Here is a 17462-nt window from a genome sequence, read left to right as displayed (position 1 = left end):
TAATGACCCACCACTTGTAAGATCTCCTAAGTCAAAAACCCATTACACACACACACACACACACACACACACACACACACACACACACACACACAAACTTAGAGATGCACACACACACACACACAAACTTAGAGATGCACACCCAAGCACACACAACATCCACTAATGGCCACTGAGTGTGGAAAAGTACTTACTTAGTATTTATGTCCTAAATATGCTGCAGAATGCTGCGTTTTGGCATTTTAGTCAGTGTCCTGTTGTTTCATAATGATTTTGAAAGAATACACAGAGTGTTGATGTAAGGAGACCAAACTGGGATAAAGAAGAAACAAACAAAAAAATAAAAAACTCAAAATGATTCTGTAACTCAGGTTTTATATTTCCCTTAGAAGAGTTCATGACTGGATGTGGTCCATGCCTGTATGAAATACAGAGCGTTTTAGTGCAATAATTATATCTGTCTCTCTCTCTCTCCCTCTCTTGCTCTCTCTCGCTCTCTCTCTGTCTATCTCTCTCTCTCTCTGTCTATTTCTCTTTTTCTGTCTCTCTCTCTTTCTATCTCTGTCTCTCTCTGTCTATATCTGTCTGTCACTCCCTCTCTGTCTCTCTTTCTGTCTATCTCTGTCTATCTCTGTCTATTTCTCTCTGTCTCTCTGTCTATCTCTCTGTCGCTCTCTCTCTGTCTATCTCTGTCTACCTCTCTCTGCCTCTCTCTCTGTCTATCTCCATCTCTCTCTCTCTCTGTCTATCTCTCTATCTCTCTCTTTGTCTATCTCTCTCTGTCTCTCTCTCTCTCTCACACACACACACACACACACACACGCGCGCGCGCGCACGCGCACACACTTCATCTCTTAGTACAACACAACACCAATCACTGCTTTTGCTGCAGTGGTGACAGTCATTACTGGCGCTGCCATCAAAGGTCAGGACGACGGCTCATTTTCCAAGGCTGACTCCAATAAACACCTCCCAGAAAATTCCACATACCCTCAGGCCCAACAGACGGGGCTCGAGCTTTCTAATCCAACTTATGTGAATAATTATACACACCGAGAATCGTCCAGCTCGAAGCGAGATCACACACAGTACAAAAGTCTCTTGGCACATAAGAGGCAGCTCACCGTCCAATGTCTTATTGCCTTCACACATTAGAGGGTGTAAATATTATATCTAGTCACTGTGCCTTTTCAGGAAAGAATAAATTGAGAGACGGGGTCGTCAAACCTTCTGCTAACATGTGGCAATCTGAAAGGAGACTTGTTCATCTCCCTATTTCACCTCTTTCTTCCCCTGCCTCCCTGTCCCTCTGTGTTGTTTTGTTGTCTCCCATCCTCTTGAGACACCCTACGTATCAAATGAGCGGAGAGCATAGATGATGCCCCTGCTGGAGACCTTCACGCACCCTGAGAAATAATACTTCTACTTTCCCAATGCCACAGCTATTCCCCACTGCTCCACCAAGGGACATGCAGGAAAACTGATGCAAACCCTGCACTGTGTGTGTGTGTGTGTGTGTGTGCATGCCTGCATGCACGTGTATGTGCATGGGTGTGTGTGTGCCTGCATGCACGTGTATGTGTGCATGTATGTGTGTGTGTGTGTAAGGGTGTACGTGTGTGTGTGCGTGTGTGTGCCTGTGTGTTTGCCGGACTGGTTGTTAGCCTGCAGGCCTGTTTGTGTGTTCACTAGGAAGTGTTTTCAGTGAGTCATCTGTGAGGGATTCCCTGTAGATGGCTGAAACGGAACAGACGAGACCCTCAGAGGCAGAACGGAGAGAAGGGAGTTGGGGGAGGGAGGGCAGAGGAGGAGAGAGGAAGAAAGGGGAGAAGACATGAGAGGAAGTGGAGGATGACAATAGAAATGGAAATACTGTCTCCAGCCACAATTCTTATTTTTGAGGAATCTCGATTTTAAAAAAAATGACAATGCCCCCCCCCCCTCATAGCATTGACTCTGAATGAATGAATGAATGAATGTGGACGAATGAAAGTCAGGTAGATTTTAATTATGCCCAGGTCTACGCAAAATGTTTTGAACATCAACTTACTCGTGAAAGGATCCGTAGATGAGCTGTCTTCATTACCATCAATGGTTTGACTGGAGTGCTGTTGCTCAGTCTTGCAGACCACAAATCCACCCTATGAGAAAGGACAGCGGGAACATCAGGCTGCAGTAATGTAATATGAAATGCTTTCAACCCTGAACTCTATCTGTGAACAATGTTTGCAGCAGTAATTACAGTTTGAATTTTGAAAATATCATCTGTGTGGCTGGTATTCATAAGACTTTCCATCTTCTTTTGCATTTCTGCTCAGTTTCATTTTGGGGTTTTTTATATATGTGTGTGTGCATGTGGATTTGTGTGTTTGTGCACGTGCGCGTGCTCACGTGTGAGCGTGTGCATGTTGGTTTTGTGGGGGTTCATGTCGACATGAGTGTTTTTGGTGTGCCCAAAACCACTCTTTTGGCATAGGAGCTGAACGCATACCTGGCACACCTTTTGCAATTTCTGCTCTGGCTTGCTCTGCTTTCTGTGGATGGAAGGAGTGAGGGAGGGATGGAAAAATAGAAAAGAGAGAGAGAGAGAGTCGGGGAAAGCCTACGCTCTGACTCAAAGGGGAGGTGAGGGAATTCCCTTGTGTGCAGGATAGTTTTTACATCTGGTTGGACTGGAGCCCTGCCTGGAGCTCGGCAGCACCACACAGCTCGGGCTGAAGCGGAGAGGAGTCTGGTCTCCTCCGCCCGCCTCGCCTCCGGCTGCTCCAGCACACAGCCAGGCCTTTGAGAAGCCTATGCTTTATTTTCCTCAAAGAGAAGGTCGCCAACATCCACAACCCAAATCAGAAGTTCTGTCCGTCACCCTCAGAGAGAGTAAAGTCTCATAGTTTTGTAATCACTCTGTCATCTCGACATTAAGAAGCAGTAGTCCGTTAGCACCCCCCCCCACACACACACACACACCACTAAAGCAATCATGGTCTGCAAACTCTGAAATGCACACATCAGCCAAGTCATATAATTTTGTTGATGTGTGTTAACAGTAGGTCTGTGGTGTAGCGTACATAAAAATCAAACACACACTTGGGTCTCATGCTCAGGTAGCATTCATAACCTGCATCAGCAACACTTGTTTCATTTCATGCACATGAAACGAAATATCGTTTCCCCCAGCCCACAGCAGTGCAACACAAAGACAAAAACACATATTCAAACTACAAGAACACACATACTAACTAACACATATATCTAATCTAACACATACATCCAAGCTAAACAAAAAAAAAATCACAGTCCAAGGGAACAAACACCAGCCAGGGTGACTGTTGGAACTGCCGGTCTGCATGGGCTAGCAGTTAGCTTAGCCTGGCCCACTTCAGCATCCTGTCAGACCGCCCTCAGTGCTTTGTCCTCGGGTGCAGCTCCAGGTAGGGGCCGTGGTGGGACTTGGACCCACAGGACACAGCAGACTAGACTCCCCTAGCCGATCCAACACCAGCTCTCCTAGCCAGACACCCTTGACACACCTCCCCGCACTCCACACGACGACACCAAAAACACCATAGTCAACGCCAGGCGAGGCCGCCACCAGACCGCCCTCGGTGTTATCGGAACTGCCGGTCTGCATGGGCTAGCAGTTAGCTTAGCCTGCCCTGCTTCTGCGTCCTGTCAGACTGCCCTCGGTGTGACCTCCTCGGTCACAGCTCCAGGCACAGCTGTGGTCCCTGGGTCCACAAGATGCAGCAGACCAAGTTCTCTTAGCTGATCCAGCGCCAGCTCTCCCAGCCATCAAATGAAGACAAAACTTAAACGCAGATGTGGACAGAGACACTGCATGGACAGTACTGGGTGTGGCCGCTGCAAATGAGAATTCGTGCCACCATCTTCCCACCCCGGAAGTGGAGATATATAGTTATATATAGTTATAGTTAAATATATAGTTATAGTTCATATGTAGTGGAACATATAGTTATCACACGTTAGCAGACAGGGTGACTTCCCACCACTTTCCAGGCTGTCCCACATGCAGCACACTCAGACAGAGACCTGTAACAGTGTGTCTTTATGCTGCTTATTCAGGCTGGCCCCACGCAGATGAGAGGATTAATGCGGTTTTAAAGAGTCTTATTACAGGGTCAAGCTTTACAGTCTGGACCATTGGCTGAAACTGTTTAAAAGTCCTTGCGTTCCAGCACACTTCAATTAAAAAGTCATAGTTTTGACACGTAGAAAGCAGCAGCAGAGTTGATGCCGAGATAGAGAAGACAGTCACCATGTATAAGCAGAAATGAGAGAATATATCACCGAAAAATCATTTCTGGAAAAGTAACAAAGCTGAAAAATGAGGCTGCTCCATAATTAAGCTTTTGAATCATATTTTCCGTTCCCAAAACTAGCAGAGTGAACATTCTTTGGCCAGGAGGAGTTGTTTTGCTGTCAGAACGTACAACACGCTTTGTAAAGGGAAATGTCATTGGCTGTCAATCTTGAAGAATTAATTGATTCTCGAATGAGCAATAGCAAAACATAGTGATTAAAAATGAGCGAATCCCACTGCAAAGTTGGGGCATGTATGAGAATTTGACTGCTTGGTGGTGCCCTAATACATGAATAACATACCTTAGGGTTGTCCTGTCTTGTTGCCATTTACCACCATTACAAACGATGGGCTGAAAATAAAACAAATGAGATCATTTGTTTTGTGTGTTGCTGAAGAGCAACACGGTGACAGTGTTATCGCTCGCTGCATGTTGGCCACAGTAAAGGGACACAATCACAGTGAGTTTTGGGGAGGGTGCATCTGACTATGGTCAACTGGAGGAGGCCTCACCCAAGACCCCATCTGACATCCTGATGAATAAGTTGTTATCCATTGTTATCCTGCTTGTCATGGACGGTGTTAGCCTTTATGAACCCTCCACAAATGAGTCATGTACGGCAATAGACAGTTGGGTAATTTGCCTTAGAGCTTTAACCTGAGACAATGGATAAGGGTGTGCGTCTGTGTATGGATGTGCACATGCATTTTTGCAAGCATGCATACACCGATGCCTGTTTGTGCTGCTATTGTGTTGGAAAGTCCCAAGATTCCCTCAATTATTATTTTTTATTGACTTTGATGAAGGCCATAATAAAGACGTAGATACTGAGTGTGGGTGTGCACGTACCTGCATGTGTGCACATGCTAAGGGTCTGTATCTCTGTGTGTATGTGTGTTATTATGTGTAGTGTTGTGTGTAGCATTGTGTGTGTGGGTGAAGGCTCTGTGAAGGAGGAGGTGTTGTCTGAAACAGAAGCATTTTGCAGATGTTGTTAGGAAGGAACAAATGGAAAGTTCTGTGGTTATCAGTCCTGCAGCACTCTCTGACTTTCAGAGGTATGCCACTTGTGGCACCGTCCCAATTTAGTCTGAAACGAAAAACAGAAAGCAAGGGGACTGTTATCTATCTATCTATCTATCTATCTATCTATCTATCTATCTATCTATCTATCTATCTATCTATCTATCTATCGATCTATCGATCTATCGATCTGTCGATCTATCTATCTATCTATCTATCTATCTATCTATCTATCTATCTATCTATCTATCTATCTATCTATCTATCTATCTTTGGAGAAATGTAGAGATAGAAATAAAGATGGGAGGGAATTGGTTAAAAGGTTAAATAAAATGGTTTAAAAAAAGCGAAACAAGAGAAAGGTAAGCAAAAGGTAGGGAAGGATGCCTGAAAAACATGTTTACTTGTTGGAAGGTTGACGTCGCAGTCTAAGGTTTCCCTCTTGGAGTGTCTCCCAGAGCAGAGGTGGCTGAGATTCCCTCCTGGTTCCTCTAGACGTAACACAAGGAACACTCATATCTCTCTCTCGCTCTCTCTCGTTCTCTCTCTCTCTCTCCCTCTCTCGCTCTATCTCTCTCTCTCTCTGTCGCTTTCTCTTTCTATTTTTCTTTGCTTCATCTACATGTTACCACTATCCTATGAGCACCATATTTACCTGCATGTATATATATATATATATATATATATATATATATATATATATATATATATATATATATATATATATATATATATATATATATGCAGAGATATACAGAACATTATTACTGTTCCACATGTTAACCCTATAGACGTATTACCCTGCTGCCATTTCACAGTTGTGTGCACTCTCTCCACCATAACAATCTACATTTCTCCATATGCACGGATCCTTTACTCGAGTCCAAAAGGAGAGCTTTTATCTGGTCTCTTTCACTGTCTGGTTTTCTCTTTCCTTTTGCTTTTAATATGTCCTTTTTGGAAAGAGATATCTGCTGATGTTCTCTCTGAATAATGAAACCCACTAAAACACACACACACACACACACACACACACACACACACGCACGCACGTACACACACATGCATGCATGCATACATGCACGCACAGTTCACCAGTAATAGGCCAGCTGTGACAGGAATATTTTATTCTTTTGCTGTGAGATGTGAAAAACACAATGCTATGGGGGAAAAAATGGATTTAACATCTACCAGAACTTTCAACTAAGCAGCCGGTTATTATGATACTGACTCTTATCATCATCTGGGGCTGGCTGTCACTTGGAGTGCACAGTGTTATTGCAGTGCTGTATAGGTGAAGGCAGGGCTGCAGCACGCTGGGCTGGGACAGGGGTGCCACCGTGCCGTTTCCGCACACTGTCCCAGCTGAAGTTATTCAGCTCATCGTGTGCCAAATACACGAAGGCTGCCCTGTGTCATTTCTATTTCTGACAGTTCTAATGAGTCATTGGCCTGTAGAATAATGATACTGTGGTCATGCTGATTGACCTAGCAGAGCCCGGTGTGTGCCTGTGTGTCTGTTCACTAAGGTGTGGCATGAAATCTCACAGAGAAAGCCAAAAGAAAACGAGCTGAGTGTCTACAGGCTCCCAACAGCTGCAGTAGCTCATAGGCTTTTTTTATTGCATGGCAGCAAGGGAAGCCTCCTCACCACAACAAGCTCAAGTTTAAGCACAAAAAGCCCCCAAAAGAAATAAGAAAGGAGAAAAAAAATTGTTGGGAGAGAAAAAATGTTAACTAAAATTGGATTTTAAGAGGGGATAGAAATACAGCATGAACGTCACTGAGAAAATAGTTGGAAATACATTGCAAAAAAAAAATAGTTTAATGCCAGCAACTAACATCATGTCATTATCAATGGGCGAGGATCCCCAGAAGAGATGGAAATGTACCCCCCCTCCCCAAATGAGCCCAAGCCAACTTCAGCTGTACTAGTAGCAGCCATAGCAAGGGTATCAGTTACAAACACACAAATACCTCTTCAAGGTCTCTAATGTCTTCTTTTAACCCCGCCTCTTCTTCTATTACAGATGGACATCACATGTGGGAGACCGAAGCCAAAGTCGACAAGGACTCCATCAAATCTGTAAGTATGTCTTGGTCACACGAGATATTAGAAGCGGTCTCTCCATCTCCACCCTCCCCTGCTCTCTCCTCACCTCTCTCTCTCCATCTCTTCTCTCACCTGTCCCGCGATGATGTAATCATTGTTCAGCTATTACATGTGAATGCATAGGCTCTGTTGATTAGGCCATGCAATCATTAATGGAATTTTCACAAAATCCACGCCACATCTGCTTGGATGGTGTAAGCGCTGGTTGTTACTATTTCTTAACTTTGGTCGCCACCGAACAGCTTAACCACTCATACAAGTACACAGTAAAAGCACACAACAAATTCAAAAAAAGCATACACAGTGTTAAAACACAAAAAAAATAAAACAGATGCACAGAGACATGCACATATACAAACACATGTATGTACGTGCATGGATATAATCATATAGGCTTTAATAAGCTCTGACACACACTATACGTTGGCCAGCGTAGCCAGACATCTACTTCATAGTGAAGTGCTCTGGTGTGGTGGATTAGACGTAAACACTTCATTTGAAATCTGCACTGTGCCCAGGCATCAGCCAGCAGCGGATTAGCCCCCTGCTTCTTTAACTGCTGCTTTCATGAGAGACGCAGTTAGAAAACACACATGCCCACTGCTCCACCAACATTTATATTTTCTTAATAAAGTTAAGGGTATATATATAATATTATATTATATTGTATCAATACAGATGCAGGAAAAAAGTTTTAATACATAGCAGTACAGGCCTGTTTCGTGCTTCGCGCACTCATCAGTTGCTAATTATATATATATATATTCCACCACTCATTTGTTGAGCACTTTTATCTACACCATTGATGGTTTCCGGGAGATTAAAAAAAAACGCTATATATATATATATGTATATAATTTTTTTTTTTTTGCCCCGTGATGGACTGGTGCGCGTCTCCCTGCCTGCCACCCAATGACTGCTGGGATAGGCTCCAGCATCCCCGCGACCCTGAGAGCAGGATAAGTGGTTTGGCTAATGGATGGAATGGATGGATGGATGTGTAGTAGCTGCATCTGTTGAAAGTATTTTGCTCGTGTGTATGTGTTGACACGTTACGTTGATTGGCTGACAACATTCATCACAGCTGTCCCGGTCCCTCTGAGCACCCAGCTGCCAATAAAGTCACTTTAAATGGAATAAACCACCCATGAGTAAACCCCTCAACTCAGGGGTGTTTTCTGTTGTTGTCGTCGTTTCTTTTTCTTCATTCAGATCAATGTTTTTGTTGCATCAGGCGTGTTAAATTTGGACTCTCTGATCCTTAATTGGCCTAGAGGGCTGGCTGGTGCTGAAGCAGGGGGGTGCAAGATACTGGAAAATGCGTGTGGCTGTAGGGCTCCGCTCAGGGTGGAGGTTGTCGAGGTGAGGTGCCATAGGTGAAAGACAAATACAGTCGTACAGTTATTTGAGTCTCAAACAAAAGATGAGTGTAGAGAGATGGCAAGCGAGAGCTGGCCTTTCTCCACTGCCAGCGCAACCAGGTCACCCTATAGTTCAACCTGTGTGTCTGCTTGTGTTTTAATGGCCGTCTGGAATGTCCCAACGAACTGGGTGGCAAGGAGAGGGGAAAAAGGAGGATTGAGCCATACACACTTGTATTTGGTTTTCCCTGGCTATCACCCACTGGAGGCAAGGCCTATGGATGTAGGCATAAGGATGCATCCCCACCACACACACACACACACACCCTCCAATACATATAATTACACACACAATATCACGCCATCCACGCCCTTCTTTCTACTCACTCTTCTACATTCACAGCGCTGACCAACCAAAGCCCTGTAAAGGTGCCCTGTTCTGGCCTGTCTGGACCCCATGAGAGAAAGTCCTCCAGAAATATCCAGAAATGAGGAAACCAGACAAACATGATCACAAAGACAAATTCCTTTTTGCGTGTGTGTGTGTGTGTGTGTGTGTGTGTGTGTGTGTGTGTGTGTGTGTGTGTGCGTGCGTGCGTGCGTGCGTGCATGTGTGCATGTGTGCATGTGTGCGTGCAGGCATGCATGTGTGTGTTCGTGTCCTGTGGGCCCCTGCATTAGAAAGCATTCAAAAGTTCATGTCCGCCCAGATTTCCCAAAGGTCTGTTCCTGGGGGTGGAAGGTAAGGTCGTCCCACAGGGGCGCCTGGCTTTTAAAACAAATAAGCCGGCTATCTGTGTCCTTTTGCACGTTATAGGGACAGGAGAAAAGCACCACGGTTTTCCTCGGAGACAAACAGCGGCATTGGACAGGGGAAAAGTTGTCAGTATTGTGCCTACAAAGTCCAGATGACCCAATTTAGACTAATCTGCCAGTTCAATGTGCTGCCTATAAGTGCAGCCTGTGGAAATGGTGCCTGAAAGCAGGCCAAGTGCAAAATAAACAGGGCTGTTTAATTAATGAACCCTCACATGATGTAGTAAGTGCCACTCTGAGCTACATTTAGAGACGCTTGTAAAGGTTTCATAAATGAGACACAGATACATGGAATCAGATCAGTGGGATTCTTATTTAATACGATAACTATCAGCAGCTAGTGAACTGCAGTACCGTACCTTTTATTTTTGGTTCATGTAAATTGGTCTGTATTTTTTTTATCATTTATTTTTAAATTTTATATATTTTAAATTTTTATAATTTATATATTATTTGATATTATTTGATTTTTTTTTTTTTATTATTACATTTTTATAAATTGTGTCTACATTTTTGCTTTCAGAATGCACTTGTTGTGGAGATTCCTCCCTACCGGAACCAGAGGATATCCAGCCCGGTGCAGGTCAGCTTCTACGTCTGCAACGGCAAAAGAAAAAGAAGCCAGTACCAGCGCTTCACCTACCTGCCTCCTAATGGTAAACATGATCTTTTCCTCTTTCCCTTCTTTTTCCTCATGTCCATTGGTCAAAGTGATGTCTTTTCTTCTTTGCGGTACTGAAATGGCGCTAACGGTTTGGCACACCACACGTTGTCAGTTCAGCGTGTACGTATGTACACAGTATTGTCACCAAATGTCTTTTAACATTCTATCCGAAACACTATTGTCTATGGCAGCTGTCAGGAAAGCATTTTGAAATTTGGGGCAGTATTTTTATTTACCCCTTGGCAGCCCTTCACCGTGGCCTGTGAGTGAGAGCAGAAGATGTGAGCAGTGTTTATTCTGTGGCAAGGCCACGTTCCCCAGTGATGAGGTATATCTGCTGACTGACAGAGCCTCCGGGCATGTTGATTTTGAGGAGTCAATCATCATCGACCTGACTTTCACACCCTAACCCACCTCCACCTCACACACCTTTCGCTCTCTGACACACCTACTGTAGTTAGAGAGAAAAACATGTGTACGCACACATGCACGCGCGTGCACGCACACACACACACACACACACACACACACAAAGGGAAGGCTTTGCTCTCATTCATGTAGCAACCTGAAATCCCAGTAATTCCTCTCTGTGCACATCATGGCTTCTGTGTTTATATATGGCTTTTCACTTTGGAATTTAAGGAATATTCGGTAGAGTGTGGGGAAACTTCCTGGGGACCTCTACTCTAAACGTGCATTGCCACCTATTGACATGGTTTGCGCCGCAGTTAAAAGTGAGCTGTGCGGGGCTTTGATGCTTGTGAAGTGGCCTGCTTTGTGTTTCAAGCCTATTGCGTCTAATAAGATGGGGAGTTAGATTGTTACCGGTTGTATTTATGGCCAGAGGAGATAAGCAGCAATTTTGGTCTGTGGACAAGGCTTTGAGAGAAAGTGGAACAGGCCCGTATTTGGAGATGCCCAAATTTATATGATGAGCAAGGGAATTGTGGGTAATTGGATTAGTGCAGCACCAATAAACTGCCGCCATAAATAGCATCTCCATTTCATATACCGTCCACCTGATACAGAGAGAGGCAAAGGAGATGAAGATAGAGAGGCTTATCAGCCTCATCCCTGCATCAAGTCATTTGACTGAGCGAAAAACATGACTCTAATTAAAAGAGGACTTTTTGTGCTCTCGCTTTTGCTGCCAAGTAAACCACAACTACAGTGGAGACCACACAAGCAGGGTGATGTCTTCATGAGAGAGAACATAATTAACTCACAAGTGTCACAGCCAAAGGGACCATGTAGCACAAACTATCCAGCGGTATTTGGAGATTTACTTTACAATCGTTCGGTTAACACATGTGTGCATTAGCGTGGGAAGGGGGGCTGGGGGGCTGCCCCCCCACAGTAGTCGCAGATGGCTGTGTAAGATCATAGACCCAACAGTATGCCTAACTTTTCCTAATGTACAAATGTAAAAAAAATAAAACCTACCTTTATTTTCAGCAGTGTGCTAGGGCTTTGTGGAATGTACATTCTTAATAGTAAAGTGAGTAAACACTCCATCCCAAATCTGCTGCACACGCACCTGACAAACAAAACAATGTCGTCATACTGTAGTGACCGGGGGGGGGGGTCGCTCTGACTGTCGGCGGTTCTGTGCTGGGAGAGCGCAATGGCTGATGGCACTGTAATGTTAGATTTAAAATTGTGTTTTAATGATGTGGTCTTCATGTTGTGGTTATTCTTGTGTTGTTGTTTTGGGGGTTCGACTCACACTAAGTAGGAGACCGTCTACTGATTGACTGTAGGACCATGACTGGGGCTGATGTTGCCACATAGGGGGTGGGGGTGGGGGGGCTCGTTACGTTGTTGTCAGTTCTGGTCCATTCTGGCCGGGTGAAGTGAATAAAAGAGCACTCCCGACAACATGGGAATCGCTGATTCGAATCCCCGTGTTACCTTCGGCTTGGTCGGGCGTCCCTACAGACACAATTGGCTGTGTCTGCGGGTGGCAAGCCGGATGTGGTGTCTGTGTCCTGGTCGCTGCACTAGCACCTCCTCTGGTTGATTGAGGCACCTGCTCGGGGGGGGGGGGATGGGGGGAATAGAGTGATCCTCCCACGCGCTACGTCCCCCTGGTGAAACTCCTCACTGTCAGGTGAAAAGAAGCGGCTGGCAACTCCACATATTTCGGGGGAGACATGTGGTAGTCTGCAGCCCTCCCCGGATCGACAGAGGGGGTGAAGCAGCGGCCGGGACGGCTCGAACAATAGGGTAATTGGCCAGGCACAATTGGGAAGAAAAAGGGGAAAAAAGCCACAAAAAAAAGAGCACTCCCAGGGTGGTGCGGTGTATGGGGGGCATGGGAGTTGCGATTAAAAAGAGATCTCTGCCTCTCGACTCATTCTTCCACACCGGCTCGCCACAATACTTTTCGTTTTATTTGGTAGCCCCCAACTTGAAACATCTTCCTACATGCCTGCATGTGTGTGTGTGTGCATCTGTTTGTTGTGTGTCTGAGTAAGTGTATCTTGCAGTATAGTAGAAGTGGAATCATGCAACAGGACTATCAAACCCACACGTGGCTGAGAAAGGTATTCTCTCTGTAGACTACATGTAATGGTACAAATAACCTGGATAATATATGGGTTTTTGCAGACATCAAACATAGCCACAGTTAGTTTGTATTCCCTTGGAGTAAACGGGACAGGAGAAGTTATGACTATATTACTCTCACGGCTTGAGTATGCCGACAAAAGATGGTGGGGAGCCTTGTGAAGTTGTTTGCTTTTGAGGGTTTCAGCACGAGGGTGTTTAAACACAGAGAGACAGTCAACACTGGAGCCAGGTATGGCAAGAATGAGGTGGATGGAGATGGATGTGCACCTATGCACACATGCACACACTCACACGCACACCGCTGTCATCGCTTCCCCTGCCTGCGTGCATGAAAGACAGCCTTCCGGCCGACTGTCCCACTTCAACCACACTTGTGGTCGCTGATGCTGTTAGAAAGAACATTTCACATACCCGTGTCTGCTCATCTATAAAAAGACAAAACTGACACTCAAAATAGCCGAGCTTGTTTGGAAAGCGGAAGGATGAAGTAAACACTATCTGGGCTGCAGATGCTAGTGAAAACAACCTTTATTATCCTACCTTCTGGTCATGTGACCGGCGTGTTATTTGCTGTCGACAGGGCATACGTGTTGAGGCGGTGATGTTTTCTGTTAGGCTGTGCCGTGGTTAACACTTGAACATTGTTGGTATTTAAAGATGCGCTTAACAGAATTAAATACCCAAGGATGAAGAGGGTATTTCATATATATATTTTATATACACTACCGTTCAAAAGTTTGGGATCACCCAAACAATTTTGTGTTTTCCATGAAAAGTCACACTTATTCACCACCATATGTTGTGAAATGAATAGAAAATAGAGTCAAGACATTGACAAGGTTAGAAATAATGATTTGTATTTGAAATAAGATTTTTTTTACATCAAACTTTGCTTTCGTCAAAGAATCCTCCATTTGCAGCAATTACAGCATTGCAGACCTTTGGCATTCTAGCTGTTAATTTGTTGAGGTAATCTGGAGAAATTGCACCCCACGCTTCCAGAAGCAGCTCCCACAAGTTGGATTGGTTGGATGGGCACTTCTTTGAGCAGATTGAGTTTCTGGAGCATCACATTTGTGGGGTCAATTAAACGCTCAAAATGGCCAGAAAAAGAGAACTTTCATCTGAAACTCGACAGTCTATTCTTGTTCTTAGAAATGAAGGCTATTCCATGCGAGAAATTGCTAAGAAATTGAAGATTTCCTACACCGGTGTGTACTACTCCCTTCAGAGGACAGCACAAACAGGCTCTAACAGGTACTATTTAATGAAGATGCCAGTTGGGGACCTGTGAGGCGTCTGTTTCTCAAACTAGAGACTCTAATGTACTTATCTTCTTGCTCAGTTGTGCAACGCGGCCTCCCACTTCTTTTTCTACTCTGGTTAGAGCCTGTTTGTGCTGTCCTCTGAAGGGAGTAGTACACACCGGTGTAGGAAATCTTCAATTTCTTAGCAATTTCTCGCATGGAATAGCCTTCATTTCTGAGAACAAGAATAGACTGTCGAGTTTCAGATGAAAGTTCTCTTTTTCTGGCCATTTTGAGCGTTTAATTGACCCCACAAATGTGATGCTCCAGAAACTCAATCTGCTCAAAGAAGTGCCCATCCAACCAATCCAACTTGTGGGAGCTGCTTCTGGAAGCGTGGGGTGCAATTTCTCCAGATTACCTCAACAAATTAACAGCTAGAATGCCAAAGGTCTGCAATGCTGTAATTGCTGCAAATGGAGGATTCTTTGACGAAAGCAAAGTTTGATGTAAAAAAAATCTTATTTCAAATACAAATCATTATTTCTAACCTTGTCAATGTCTTGACTCTATTTTCTATTCATTTCACAACATATGGTGGTGAATAAGTGTGACTTTTCATGGAAAACACAAAATTGTTTGGGTGATCCCAAACTTTTGAACGGTAGTGTATATATATCTTTTTTTTTTCCCCGAGTTCATTTGAGAGCATATTTCCTGGAAGACTGTATTTTTTCTTTCTTAATCCAACCGTCTTGACACGCCCTAATCTTGGAAAAAAGATGATTATCAGATGAAATCTGCATTGAGGATATGGGGACATGAGGAGAGTTTCACTGCAAATCAGCATGTCTGTGGTGCGACTGTTGCAATACGGTCCTAGCATTGACTGATCTAGAAAGGGAGAACAAATTAGTTTAAGTTCTGTGTCCTTGTCAGAGGCAAATCCCTGAATCACTTGGAACGATGGCGTGTCAATGAGTAAAATGAGTTGACCTTTAGAAGGGTTAGTCACATGGGAATGAATAAGAATTTAGCAATTCGTAAATAAGTAATGAATAAATAAGAGCAGCATGGTGGCGCAGTGGTTAGGATGGTCGCCTCACAGCAAGAAGGTCCTGGGTTCGAGCCCCGGGGTAGTCCCAACCTTGGGGGTCGTCCCGGGTCGTCCTCTGTGTGGAGTTTGCATGTTCTCCCTGTGTCTGTGTGGGTTTCCTCTGGGGGCTCCGGTTTCCTCCCACAGTCCAAAGACATGTAGGTCAGGTGAATCGGCCATACTAAATTGTCCCTAGGTGTGTGTGTGTGTGTGTGTGTGTGTGTGTGTGTCAGCCCTGTGATGGACTGGCGGCCTGTCCAGTGTGTCTCCCCGTCTGTCGCCCAATGACTGCTGGGATAGGCTCCAGCATCCCCGTGACTCTCAGTAGGATAAGTGGTTTGGATAATGGATGAATGGATGGATGAATAACTAAAAATGGATCCAGCGGGGGACCATATCAAGTAATATATGTATATTACTTTATTATTGTCTATATTTTTTTCTTCTTCTTTTTTTTTTCTTCTTTTTTTGGAGCTTACATTGTTTCAGAGACAGCCCATCGACAGCAGTGGTGTGTGGAGCCACAGGAGCTTGTATCAGCTGTGGAGATGTTCAGTGTGCATGCAGCAGCCGTGTCCTGTCTGGCTCCCTGGAAAACCAAACGCTTTTCCGAGCTCCTTTCCAATCATTCTTGCGTGAGCAGAGACGTGACGTGTTGCTCCCTTCAAATAAGAAACTGCTTTCACAAACCACATTAACCAGCAACTGCGAAAAAGGGCTGGCGATGACCAAAATCTCAAGTGAGGAACTTCTCGTAATCCCCTTATTTTTATAGGCCAATTGGAGATTCTTTTGTTATATCAACTTCTATTCTTAACGCTGACGGCTGCTGACCCCAACCCCCCCTCTGTTGGTTTGTGGTCGGGAGTTTGGAGCGGTCGAGGGGAGAGTGAGAATCATGTTCTGCAACACATACGGGAAAAAGCTGATGAACCACACATTGTTCTTTTTTTTTAAACATTTGCACATTTGCACAGTCATGTTTCCCCAAACCGGCTGGACTGAACTGCGTCTGTTATGTCTACTGTTTTGGGCGGTGTCAGATGCACCTCCACTAAAGCCCACGTGTGCTGGGACACCAGCTGTCACACAGATTGCCCACACAGTGGGATGTGGCTTTCAAAGCACCTGCAAGCTTACAAATAAGGTAGGTGGTAACCAGCCTGCCTCATTTTAAACATCACTACAGTCTCACACAAAGCTTTGTTAGGTGTGGCGTGTATTGTTTTTTAGTGCTGTGAATTTGTGCCACAAACCATTGTTTTGTATCCCAGCTTAGTAAATGGGTATCAGAATCCAAATCCCAGAATTCCCATGTCTTTTTTTTTGTGATCCCCCCCCCTTTTTTTCTCCCCAATCGTATCCGGCCAATTACCCCATGCTTCCGAGCCATCCCGGTTGCTGCTCCACCCCCTCTGCCGATCCGGGGGAGGGCTGCAGACTACCACATGTCTCCTCCGATACATGTGGAGTTGCCAGCCACTTCTTTTCACCTGACAGTGAGGAGTTTCACCAGGGAGACGTAGCACGTGGGAGGATCACGCTATCCCCCCCCGATCAGGTGCCCCGACTGACCAGAGGAGGCGCTAGTGCAGCGACTAGGACACATACCCACATCCGGCTTTTCACCCGCAGACACGGCCAATTGTGTCTGTAGGGATGACCGACCAAGCCGGAGGGTAACACAGGGATTCGAACCGGTGATCCCCATGTTGGTAGGCAACGGAATAGACCTCCACACTACCCAGATGCCCCCAATTCCCATGTCTTTGAACTAATGTGACATACTTTATACATACGCAGCATGTCTCCTTGACATGCTAATCAGCAAGGCTGCACCTCTGGCCCTGGTTCGCTCACATCTTCCCAATCCAAATCCACTGAAGGCACACACACACACACAATGATGCATACAGACCAACACAGTCTCATTCTTTTTCTTTGCGCGTGCAGACACACACACACATACACACACACACACACACACCCCACCCTGTCACTGTTTTTTTTCCCCTCGGAGGACACAAGAGCTCAATAAATACCCAGATCAGGCCTGATCAGTTTAATAAGAGCAGACAGAGGGAAACTGCCAGAGATGGTGGAGAAAACCATGTGCAGCACATATACTGTCTGTGGGCCATAACCCACAGGTTGGGAGGAAATGGAAGCCAGCTGAGGATGGGACTCACATGGTGAATCTGCTTTCTCTGCTCTCTCGCAAAACAGAGGGGAGACACAGATGGAGGAAGCCA

General features: G+C 45.0%; 1 protein-coding gene across 1 annotated transcript in view; it reads left to right on the top strand.

Moving 5' to 3' along the window:
- The window catches only part of LOC130118520 (nuclear factor of activated T-cells, cytoplasmic 1-like), a 58860-nt gene that overhangs the window by 37848 nt on the left and 3550 nt on the right, over positions 1-17462 (top strand). The window contains exons 7-8 of the mRNA XM_056286971.1: positions 7373-7428; positions 10156-10288. Of these exons, the coding sequence (XP_056142946.1) occupies positions 7373-7428; positions 10156-10288 (189 nt within the window). The remainder of the gene's footprint in view (positions 1-7372; positions 7429-10155; positions 10289-17462) is intronic.

The sequence above is a fragment of the Lampris incognitus genome, chromosome 9, assembly GCF_029633865.1.
Source record: "Lampris incognitus isolate fLamInc1 chromosome 9, fLamInc1.hap2, whole genome shotgun sequence".
NCBI classification, from domain to species: Eukaryota; Metazoa; Chordata; class Actinopteri; order Lampriformes; family Lampridae; genus Lampris; species Lampris incognitus.
This window is presented reverse-complemented; position numbering and strand designations above follow the sequence as displayed.